Source organism: Acanthopagrus latus, chromosome 12 (assembly GCF_904848185.1).
Source record: "Acanthopagrus latus isolate v.2019 chromosome 12, fAcaLat1.1, whole genome shotgun sequence".
NCBI lineage: Eukaryota > Metazoa > Chordata > Actinopteri > Spariformes > Sparidae > Acanthopagrus > Acanthopagrus latus.
Genome location: NC_051050.1, coordinates 2,640,633 through 2,653,241, shown reverse-complemented (window position 1 = coordinate 2,653,241; position 12,609 = coordinate 2,640,633). Strand labels below are relative to the sequence as shown.

The 12,609-nt window shown below is 39.3% G+C and overlaps 1 protein-coding gene across 1 annotated transcript in view; it reads right to left on the bottom strand.

Moving 5' to 3' along the window:
- Positions 1-3,176: 3,176 nt before the first annotated feature.
- The window catches only part of slc27a6 (solute carrier family 27 member 6), a 32,303-nt gene continuing 22,870 nt past the window's right edge, over positions 3,177-12,609 (bottom strand). The window contains exons 6-10 of the mRNA XM_037117513.1: positions 10,657-10,747; positions 10,343-10,541; positions 7,958-8,055; positions 7,733-7,863; positions 3,177-5,969 (exon numbers count right to left, since the gene is read on the bottom strand). Coding sequence (XP_036973408.1) covers positions 5,793-5,969; positions 7,733-7,863; positions 7,958-8,055; positions 10,343-10,541; positions 10,657-10,747 — 696 coding nt within the window. The 3' untranslated portion in view covers positions 3,177-5,792. The remainder of the gene's footprint in view (positions 5,970-7,732; positions 7,864-7,957; positions 8,056-10,342; positions 10,542-10,656; positions 10,748-12,609) is intronic.

Below are 12,609 nucleotides of genomic sequence, written 5' to 3'. Positions count from 1 at the left end.
ACTCCTGCAGCAGACAGCACTCTGCTCCACCCCTTATCCCTCTGCTGTCACCCACCACAGACCCTGTCCCAACCCCTCCCCTCAGACTGGACTTCACATCACAGCCAGCCAGGTGAGGAGAGAGCTGGAGAGGCTCGAGCAGAGGAAAGCTGCTGGGCCAGATCACATCAGCGCTTGTGTGCTGAAGTGTGGAGTTCTTCAGCACCTCTTAAACCTGAGCCTCCACCTTCAGAGAGTGCCAGTGCTTTGGAAAAACATCCTGCCTCGTTCCAGTGCTCACAAAAGGACATCCTGTGGCACTGGATGACTACAGGCCGATTGCACTGACCTCTCACATCATGAAGATTGTGGAATGACTAGGTTTGGCACACCTCAGACCCCTAGTGTGCCCATCACAGGACCCTCTACAGTTTGCATATCAAACTTGTTGGGGTTGATGACCGACCTGCTGCGGGAAGCCCACTCCTCCCTGGATAGACTCAACACCGCTGTCCGCGCCCTGTTCTTTAACATCTCCACCGCCTTCAACACCATTCTGCCCAGGCTGCCTAAGGCCAAAATGGAGAACGTGCAGGTGGATTTTCCCCTGGTCAGATGGGTCCATGACTATCTGACAGACAGACCACAGAATGTGAGATTACAAAACTGTGTGTCTGACTGTTCAATTGGCAACATTGGCGCCCCCCCAGAGAACTGTGCTGTCTCCCTTCCTCTTCACTACCTACACTGAGAGGACATTGATGGGCTCACAGAGTGCATCATTGACTATATGAACTTTTGTGTAGACTCCACTGTCCCAGCTGAGACTGTACATTGTTACCCAAATAACAAGCTGTGGGTTACAAAGGACATCAAATAAATCCTCAATGAAAAGAAGAGTGCTTTTAGAACTGGCAACAGGGAGGAGGTGAGGACAATACAGGGACACCTAAAGGCAGGAACACACTGGCCCAACCGTTACTCGGATGAGGTCGGGAACAAATATGTTTGGTGTGTTCAGCTGCGTTGGAAGCTTTCGGAACGTTCGGACGTTGTCTGCTCCGATTCAACATGCGAAGTCTGAGGGCGTTGGCCGTCTGAGCCATTGGGTTCTCTGATTGGCGGTGTGCTAGCGAATCAGCGCAGTGTGTGGGAGGGGCGGAATACTGTGTGCGCATTGGTTTTCTACGCACTCTGTTCCGTCATTTCTTGTTTTCATGATTTGGAGTACTGGCATAAGACTAGCTGTTATTATGTTCGTTCAGGACAAATGAATCTGTGTTCATTTGGTAATGCCTCACTGCATGTTTAGTATGCAGCTGTTTTTGTCTGAAATACGCCACCTAGCGTGCCGGGCTATGACATGCTTCGGCCAGTAATTCAATTTTCTTACCGGCATGTATTCTCGGACAATTGCAGCTGTCTGATTGAGCAGCATAGTCAAACTATAGCTGTAATCTGACGAAGCTGTGCATGTAAACGCACTGACTGAGGCACCTGCACCCCCTGCTAACACTATTGTCAAACCTACTGCTGTTTGCCAACTTCCAACTTCTCCAACCCCTCCCCCTCCTTACAGCCTGTCATCCTGCTGTGAGATCCCTCCCCACACCTCCTCCCCTGGTCTCCAGACTCACTACACACTACAACTCAATGAGTCTACACCTCCCCCTCCCCTACCTGTCACCTCTACAGGAGAGGAGGTGAGACTCCACTCAGGCAAGGGTGCTGGTCCTGATGGTGTTAGCCCCAGGGTGTTCATAGTCTGTGCCCACCCAGCTATGTGTCTGCAGAATGAGCCTGAGTCTACAGAGGGTCCCTGTGATGTGGAAGATGTCCTGACTTGACCTGACTGTACCCTGTGCCAAAGACGCCGCGTCCTTGTGGCACTAAGGACTACAGACCTGTGGCACTGACCTCCCACATCATGAAGACCCTGGAGATCCTGGAGAGACTCATCTTGGAGCTGCTCCGGCCCTTGGTCAAACCGCTCTTGGATCCCCCACAGTTAGCCTATGAGCCCCAACTTGGAGTTGCAATCATCTACCTGCTCAACCGTGTCTAACATCTAATTTAACAACTGCATTTTCTTTTTTTTCCTCCACTTTTCCATGAGGGTCACAGGGATGTTACTGTTTTTATCCCCTTGAGGGGTTGCGGGGTTACTGGGGCCAAATCCAGTGTACTTGATGGGCGAAGGCCAGGGTACACCAGCATCTTGCTCATGGATACTTCGACATGTAGCTCAGTTTCGGGATTCAAACCAGTGACCTTCCGATCACTAGTCCACCAGCTCTACCCACTGAGCTACAGCAACTCCATATTTCAAATCTGATTGCTCAAATGTTATACTCCCAAATGTATTAATTCAGCTCTTACAAATTCCAATTCTTGGAAGAACATTAATACCTATAACACAATTCTCTTGTGCATTCTATGCGGCTTGTTACAACTCAGGACCCAACGCTTCTAATTAAGGTCACAGAAAGATATTGTGACAGTTGTGACATCACAACTGAATGTGTTCATCCAATGTTGTATTCGATAGCAGTGGGCTGAACACTTCCAGTGTTAATGTCATAATCTACTGAACAGTATGATAAGGTACAATTCAGGATAATTTCTTCGTACTTTCTAACAGTTTTGATGGAGATGTTTCTAGTTTTCTGTCCATCTCATGCAACCAGTCACGTACAAAGCCCATGTATTTCACCCTTGAGTGAGTGAAATTATCTCGCTGACAAATGTTTGCCTGTGATTCTACCATCTTCCACAATAATCTGGGAAACACAATCTAAACCCAAACAAATCCTATTGTAATGTCACATAGGACTGAATTAATGCAATTGTAGAGAGAATGAATCCAATGTTTGAGTCCCAATGGGGTCAACACATGCAATTCTGTCCTGACAATGAAAAGCACACAGCCACATGTAAACTGAACATAACTAATGTAGATGTTTCAATAAACCGAACACACCTTCTGTGATACAAAAATGGAATGGACACCTCTAGTTGTGATGTCAAGTAAACTGAAAAAACATGGATGGAACACATCCAAATGTGATGTCAAAATGGAAGGCAGACCTGACAGTCAGGTCATAAACCTGTAATATGAACATGATGCAACATGTATTGTAGGAATGTAAAGATGGTACGTTCCCTGTGACATGTACAAATATGATCTTATGTACAAACATTATACAAATGTTGTTTATTCTGAGAAAGGCAGACACTGAAATTACATGGATGGAAACAGGGACAAAATGCTGTTGACAATGATTTAATAAAAAATATCATTATACAGGAGGAATCACATTTGTCCGGTTTTCAGAAAAAATGATCTACTGTTGCAGTACCTTCTACACATAGAAACCAAAAGTAAAGTTTAGTAGGTAATTAGTAAGTCAAATTACAAAATCTTCATTGTATATTCTGCAACTAAGCAACCAGTGGACCAGAGTATACATCTACTACCTGCTTCCACTTGCATGCGCATGCCCAGTGTGCGTGAATGCTTACGTAATAGGCGTTATGAGGTGTGCCATACGGAAGGAGATTATGTCTAAAACAGCACTTAAACAGTCTTCTGGACGGAGATTGTTATGTAATAGAGCTGAATTCACAGTATGGATGTTCTCATGACATTTTTCTGCTTCTGTTGTCAGATACAGATGAAGCATGACATGTGATCACAGCTCATGAGCATTTAGTTGGCTAATTTTCAATAAAGGGTAAATCCACCAGTACTTTTTTGTATCCAGAAGAAGCTGCACTTAATCTGCCACTCAGTGGCTGAATTGAAATGTGAGGAATGTAATTGACTGAGTTTTAAAATCCAGTCTGCTGGGCTAACATTGCACTTCTCTATCACTGCTGGACTCATTATATACTGTTTAAAAACAATTGATCCAAATCACTAGGCAGAAATATCACTATTTTCAATTCATACATTCTTCTTCCTTTTCAAAGGTTGTGTACAATTGGTGGAGTTACCCTTTATTGAGCTGCTGAGCTGCAGATAAAAATATTATTTTATAATCACAATCAACATTGTCAGAGAAATGACAGCAGCTGAATAGTGAGATCCGCCATATTGACATTTTAAATGAGATGACACCTGAGGTTTACTGCAACAAAAGGTTGTCGCATTTAAGTGCAGCGGCAAGGCATCTGTTACCACAAATGAGCTGCAAATGTGTATTTACTAAAAAGAATACAGATTTGTGCCCACTGACTTAGCAGACTCAGACACTCTGTATGATCACAAACAAAAGTGAATTGAACGTTCCGAACGTTACTGGATATTGATAACTTGGTTACATTACTTAACAAACAATGAACAGAATATGATGCTCAAATTGTTCAGAACTCAGGATAACAGCTCTGCACAGCTCAATCTCTTGTGCGTATGTGTATTTATTAAGATAGAAAAAAAAATGGTTGCACTCATTTCAGCGATGGAAACATGACAACTGCATAGACATTGACTACTGAAGTAAAAGATATTGAAAAAGGAACCACAGTAACATTGCCGCTGACCTCCATCTAGGAAGAGATTCTAACCAGTTGGTACTGCAAATTCAACTCTCCACAGAGACACAAGAGAAGTGAGTGTCTCAGTCCTCAGGTACATCGTTAGTGCAGGGAAAAAAAACATGTGTCGACTTCAGAATGTTAAAACAAACAGAAACTTTAAAGTTTGTCTTGTTTTATTGTTATACAAATCCCATTTGCCATGATTCTGCATCTACTGTGAAGTGAAGATCTTATGTGTTAATGGACTTCTTAACCAACAGCAAATACACTCATACTCACCTGGGAAAGTTCCCAAATATGAATTCTGGTTAATTCCACATTAGATTAAAATCTTGGGTCAACAAAAGCAAAAGAAAAAATTAAAAACTAAAATAAATAAATAATGGAATCAGAATTTCACAGCATTTCAACAGTTTTGATATGGATTCATTTCTAGGCACTTTTTGGCACTTCATATCCAAAATCTCTCAACATCAAGTACATATATAGTTATTTTTGTTTCATAAATAATTTGTGAACCATTTATTTTGGTTGTAAATTCCACACAACATTTGTGAACCATTTTTTTTTATTAACTACTGAATCCCTTCATTTCAGTCACCTTTTTTTTAAAATCAGCACTTTTCTTATCAGCCCAAGAGTATTTATGTAATGAAGGCACCTGGATTGGATTCTAAGGGAACTCTCAGTAGGTTGTAATATATCTCATTGTTTCTCAGTTTAAGGGCTTTTAAAAGAGTAAAAGAAATACCAAAACAATTGACCAAATAACATGCCATCTCTTCATTAATATCTTAAAAGGGTCTTCATTTTTCAATTTAAAGATGGTCCAATTTGTAAGATTGTTAAGTTTCATTCCAAACTCTTCAAAAACTGATGCTTTGGGTTGGTGGCTGGTCCAACCTACCAACCCAAAGCATCAGTATTTGAAGAGCTGTTAATGAGCTTCAACAATCAACTGTCTTACAAATTATACCTTAACTTGCATATCCAGGGATGGTTTTCTATGATATTTGGGCATTTCCAGGGGTTTTACCCCTTTAAACCCTGTTAACCATGGAGATAACCCATTAAATCTCCTTAATCCATTCATCTCTCTATTACCAGAGCCAAAATTCCCAAAACTCATCACAATAGCTTATCATTCAGACCTCAGTCAATCATTCAATAGATTGTAGGATCAATGCTATGTGTCAGTGCTGCAAAAAGTAGAGCTAATTTCTATCCTTCTTTGTGCATTGTTTTAGGTCATGTTATAGCAGCCCTACTAAATTCTATAGCTTGCGTTCCCCTGCAAGGATGCTCTGGTAGATACTGTCTGTGAGAGGAATGTAGCTTTTCTGCTGGTAGTCCAACACATAGAGAGGATCAGCGACAGTTAAGGGGTTGATGCCGCTCTGCACAAGCTTGAATTTCTGCTGCTTGAAAGTACTCGTCATTTCCATGAACTCCTGTGAAAACAACAATCAGTGGAATTTCAGGGTATCAGCCGCTTTCACACTAAAGTAAAAAAAAAAAAAAAAAATTATATATATATATATATATATATATATATATATATATATATATATATATATAGAGATATATATATATATACACACATAAATATATATATATACACACACACACACACACACACACACACACACACACACACACACACACACACACACACACACACACACACACACATACATATATGAATGAGAATATGGAGTGTAATGATTCTGTGAGAGCTGCCGCTGACTTTATTTACAGACAATCCATATCCACAGGTGGTGAGGATGTTCTAGATGAGCCGACTGGAGAAGGCAGAGTGTGTGTGTGGAGACTGCACTGTCTTCAGTGCGCTCTGTGCGTCTGACTACATATCTGTGTCCACTGTGGCGATTTCACACAAAAACTACATGAAAAATAAAATTGTATTTGGTAAAACATGGAGAGCAGGCTATTCATTCTTTAATGCTTTTTGATTTAATTCTGGATTTCTACCATTGACAATGATAACTGGATCACTTAGTTACCAAACCGTTCGGACTTTTTTCGAATGCTCCATTTTCTAAGTTCAAACTTTTTTTTTTCCATTTGTGTAACAGAGTAAAAAAAAAAAAAAAAAGATTCTTTGAGGGGCAAACAAGAATTTTTTATTTTTTTTATTTATTATTTTTTTTTTAAATGGTGCTCCATTTTCTACATTTTATTTTGTTTTCATTTGTCTAACAGAGTGAAAAAAATGTGTTTCCATTTTCATCCATGGTACACCAGTGGATTTTTCATTTCTCTCTGCATTCTAAACAGGAGATGCATCTATTATATGTAAGCAGGTTATGTAACATGACTGTCCTGTTTCTTTTGGCAAGGAATATGTCAAACATGGCTCTTATCTGCCCTTAATGTCAAGGGTGGAATTCTGGGTATTATCAGCAAGTCAGATCAAAGATTTACATTTTATGACCTAATGCAGAGCATTTTCTTGTTACACAATAATTTATGTTCATAATGTTTACTGTCAGTTGCCGCAGAGTACAGTTGCATTGGTGTTTTCTCATGTTATATGAAAAAAAAAGCCATTGTAACATCAACAGTAGTAGTTACCAGCAGGCTCCAGCAGGGGGAGCATACAACTGTTGAGCTGCGCTCTTCATAAAAAGGGTTCATGGTATTCCACCAGATAGTAATAGGTTTCACTCTAGTCTATGTATTAACTTCCACTGGGATGACGTCTGTAAATAAAGTCAGTGGCAGCTCTCACAGAATCATTACATTCCATATCCTCAAAGAGGATTCACCCGTGAAAATACATTTTTTCACTGGGCTGGAAACATTAATAAAAATTTAATGTGAAAAACAAAAAGATCATTTCACTCTGTCTCACACGTGGAAAAAAAACACAACTTAGGAAAAGAAGTAATAGAATTTAAAAAAAAAAACAAAAAAACATTTAGCTTAAAAGTAGTATTCCAGAGACCACAGTGGCAGGGACCCAGTGACATCATAATCATGGCATTGGTTACACTTTAATTAGATGTACAATGCCTACATGTATTGTCCCTGTCAATTAAACTAATAAAGTTAGTAATCCATGAAGCTTTTAGTTTTTTAAATCCACACAACCATTTTCATATGATCTGTAAATATGTAGTCTTTTAATCTTGCTTATTATTCTACATTTAAATGTGGCCTTTGTTTAAATGTTAGCGTGACTGCTTGTTACCTGAAGCCTTACGAACAGCGGACGAGCATACGGTGGTAGATCCTTCATCACATGCTCAAACAGCTTCTGGCCATTGAATGTAAGGCCTGGTCTTACAATCATGGCAGCCATTCCTGCTCTGCCCTCATGCCCTGTGTGCAATGGGTCAATGGGAAATTAAATGGCTGCAGAAGTTTTCAAAGGCTTTTTGAATTTTGTTTTGAAGTCTTCGGAGCAGGAACATACCTGGTACTGCCACTCCATACACGTTTACCTCTTGGATAAAATCCACCAGCCCAAGAATCTCTGTTACCTCTGTTGTTGCTACATTTTCACCTTTCCACCTGAAATTAGGGAAAAACATGGTATCAATCAAGATGACTACTATAAAATGATCCTTTACTGACACCCCTGAGGGTACAGTTTGGAAATAACACACCACAAGTATTGTAAATTACTTAGAAAGGTATTAAGGTAATCACTTCCTGTGAGCTTTTATTTTGTTAATGCCATTTTTACTATTTCAGGCTTTTATTTGGAAACACTTGCGGTGTATGGCGACTGCAGCGACAGTCAGCAAATTGACATCTGTAGAGAACTTTTTTTCTCTGAAATGTTATGCCCCTGTTATTGAAAATTAAAAACCTGGCCAGAATGGGAAGGAGATATTTTTTTTGTTTCAAGGAGAATTATGTAGTTTCAGAGAAGAAATTCAAACGCAGAATTTTTACATTCACAATATTAATGAGGTTATAATACAAACTCTATATATTTGCTCCCTACGTGAAAAAACATGCAGTTCTCAGAGAAAATGAGGTCCCAGAACACTGTTTGAAGCTAGAAAGGTGGCAGGGTCCGCCACATATAAACAAAGTAAAACAAGTGAAATTGTGTTTTTCTTTAAGGTCAGTTTGTTTACGCAGTTTATTCAGTAATGACAACAAATAGTTTATTCATTTATTATACATATTGTTATTTAGGCAGATTTAGTCTTTAGGCTTCATTTAGTCAATTAAGATCTTATGATAAAAAAATCCCAAAACCACATAGTGCACCTTTAAGCTTGTTTTGTGTCTGTTAGAAAGAAACTTTCCCATGACAGTTCAGAGGACCATTGTTGATTAATACAGTATTTGTGATTATTATCATATTATAGCCTATCAATTATACTGTAGCTTATATTGATAGTCCTTATTGTAATTTCATTTCATTTCTCATAGACCACAAAAACAAGCTCAAACCCACTAAAAGACTAATAGCAAGTCCATATCTGCCACCTCAGCAAGCTATAAATTGTGAGAGTTCCTTGCCTTCCATTTCAATGTCCATTTATAATTGCTTTGGTGAAGTTAACTGGGAAGCTGTGTTTAAATATGTTATTATAAAGGCCATGACAACGTCAGCTTCTCACAGAAAAGTTTTACAGTCAGGTAACTCACATCAACAGGAAGGAGAGTGAATGTGAGTTTAATTAAGGCTGGAGGCTGAATATAAATAAAGGCTTCTGGGAACATCAATATGCTTCACCATTGTTGGGCTGGGGTTTGCTACAAGTGTAGTAAATAAAATACTATAAACATAACGTCTGGACATAGCAGACTGTTCCAGACCTACTCTCAACTGCTGTAGTAATGCAGAGTGTCTCATTATTATTCTTTTTCCCTGTATTATGTTAATAAATGTAACACAGCCATCTATGTTCTTGTTAAATGTGAGTCAATTTGCTTTCCACTCAGATGTTTGAAATATAGTCCTGTATCTGCAAATAGGATACTGTGTGCTGTAGAAGGCTCTAGGTGCTCTTTATGGGTTGATACTCGGCTAACATCCATTGTCTGGACTTTTAGTCACTCTGCTGCCTCAATTCTGTTTTTAATCCATCTGTGTTGTTACTCATTTTCATTGTGCCCTGCCAGTACTTTCATTACATTTTGTTTGAAACTCTGAGCACCCTGGATTATATATGTCTAACTAAAAATCCAGTTTTAGAACAGACCCTCAATCTCAGTAGTGCTTTGTGTTGTTCAAGCCTTACGTTTAGATAAATCCCAGACCCTGAGTCTTTGAGACCCTGAGATGAGTCCATTAGTCACTTAAGTAATTGGGATGAGTTGAGACTTGTTTATTATGACAGCAAGACAGATAGCACTGATGCTCCTACAGGATTGCAGACATCAGAGATTACAGCTAAATACATCTATTTAGCATTTAACATTTACTGAAATTTGAAGATTGCTTTGGTAAATTTTATGGATATCAAAGTTTCAGTCACAAAAGTCCCTGCTCTGCAATGCAGTCAATACAGTAGAAAGAAAACCTCAGGAACATACTTATTTCTTTAGAAAAACTGATAAAATGCTGAACAAGAGATTGATCAGATCCCATCTTAGCCCAGTTGAACGTCATGATTGTATATCATGCTTTGCTATGCCCTCCCTGCCTGGTAAATGCATAAATATCTTCAAATTCCACACCTCTAGTTTGTATCACAGCATTCCAGTTAAATGTGTTGTACTCAAGCCTGATGACATCATGAGACTGAACACTATCACAGGGATGGATGTTTTAAAGGCCCTGGTGTACGGTTCACATATGCAGTTAAGACATCTCAAACATGATACCCCACTGTACCTGAAGGTGTCCCCCACTCTGTCTCTGAAACAGATGAAGCCCTCCTGGTCTTCAGCCATGAGATCACCTGTGTTAAAGTAGGCGTCCCCCTTCACAAACACATTTCTCAACAGCTTCTTCTCAGTCAGCTGTTTGCTTCCAGCATAGCCAAAGAACGGAGTGAGGGCACTCACCTTGGACAGTAAAAGCCCCGTCTCACCTGCGAATGAGAATGGTTCAGAAAGTCTTATATGAATACAAATCATTCATTAAGGTGATGTAAACTTTATACAGAGAACATTATTTTGTGGAAATGTTAGGAGCTGCTCTCTCACCTCTTTTCACTTGCTGACAGAAACCGTGCTGATCTTTCACTGGTTCGTCTTTCACCATGTCATACTTTACTAGATCGTACTTGAAGAGAAGCTGCAAAAAAATTGAAAAGTAAAGTCACTATGATGGGTAGTGTAATTAAAATATAAACGTATTAATGCAACAATCACCCACAAATTAACTTTAAGTTAATTATGAAGAGCCAGTTGCAGCAACTGGTACTTACTAAGACTGGTCCTGACTGCTAAGTCTGTCTTAGTTAAGACCAGTCTATAGAATTGATTCTACATTGGTTGCACCAACTTAACTTCATTCCCGTCTTAACTATGCACAGTCTTAGTGATGCATGTTCATATGAATGTGCACATGGCTGTTGCCTAGTAGCAGCGTGTGTTACTAGGATACATTTTTATAAGAGTGGTGTAGCTCTTTTAGGGAACAGGACAGTACAAAATGAATGTGTGTAAGGAGTGTGTGGTAGAACGAGAGAGTGAGCGGCAGGAAGTGATGGTGAATACAAGCGAAGAAGAGAAGAAAGGTACATTTACAGTGTAGGTTACAGTTTGTCAGTGAATAAACGCTGTCGCTTCTCAAAGACAATTTCCCATGTGCTGTTACGTATCTGCCACTGTCCAGCTGATGTGTAGCTAATCATTTCTAATTTGCCACAACCTAGTGGAGAATCAAAGAAAAAAAAAAGGCAATTCCATGGACATTGACATAATAAAATAAAAAAAATCTATACAGCCACCACAAAACAATGACTGCAGAGCACTCTAACATCATAACAGAACTTCTGTGAGTTGTTAAGTGAAGGGAAACTAAAACGCTGGCTATGACAAATGCTTAATATTTATCCCCTTTTGTAAATTTGGCTGATGTGATACATTAGGTAATTCCTTTCTCTGTGTGAAAAAAGAGTGTCAGTTCATCCCAGTGTCTTGCAGTATTGACGGCTTAAAAAGGCTTAAACATAATGCAACCAGTGTAATTGTCTGGTCAGATTACAATTCCACGTTACAACTAACTCAGCAACCAACAGCGCTTACGCCTGGTCTTTAGCTAAGTCTTTGCTCTTAAGACCAAATCACTGTCTTGTCGCAGTCAACAGTCACTTCAGGGCAGACGATTGGTGGATGATTTGTAATGCAGAATCTACTGAAAATAGTAAAACTTTGTTATTTCTTTTGTCATTTTAGCCTTAACTGTAACATTTAAAAATATAGAGTTAAACACTGTGATCTGACCTCTCTGACACTTCTGTTGTGTTTATTACCAATACATTATTTATTTCAATAATTCTCATAATATTATTTAAGTGGCTGGTATCTGTGAGTGAGTACAATTTGATGCAGATTGAAATAAAAATCTGGCTCTAACAGATTTAAATATCTTTTAATTGATATTGGTTTTGGCTTGACTGAATTAAAGTAGACTGCTGGGCCTTGGTAGGTTATGTGCTCTACAGAGTGCCATTACAGTTTTATGGTTTGCAGGTGTCTTTGATAAACCAAATCTACCCAACAGTTACATCTCACCACCAGTTGGACTGCCTGATAATTAAATCAACAGGATCTGATTAACTTGTCCACCACCATCATGTTTTCACCCATGTATGTGTGTTTATTGATTGGCTTGTTGGCAGGATTACACAAAAAAAACTACTGAACGGATTTCCGCCAAACGTGGATGGAGGATAAGCCTCAGCCAAGAGCAGAACCCATGAACCCTTTTGTTGTGTATCCAGATAAGGAGAAAGGATCCAGGAAATTGTTTTTCCTCCCTCCACATTTTCATGAATTATTCAGGCAATAATGCATGGATCTTGATTGTGAGTTCAATTTGATGTGGATACAAATAACAATATATTAGTCCTCCACAACACAATGGAGATAATGATTCCATCTGCATTGTTTTGTTTCCCTGATGGTCGGCTATTTATGGTTAAGCAGTTA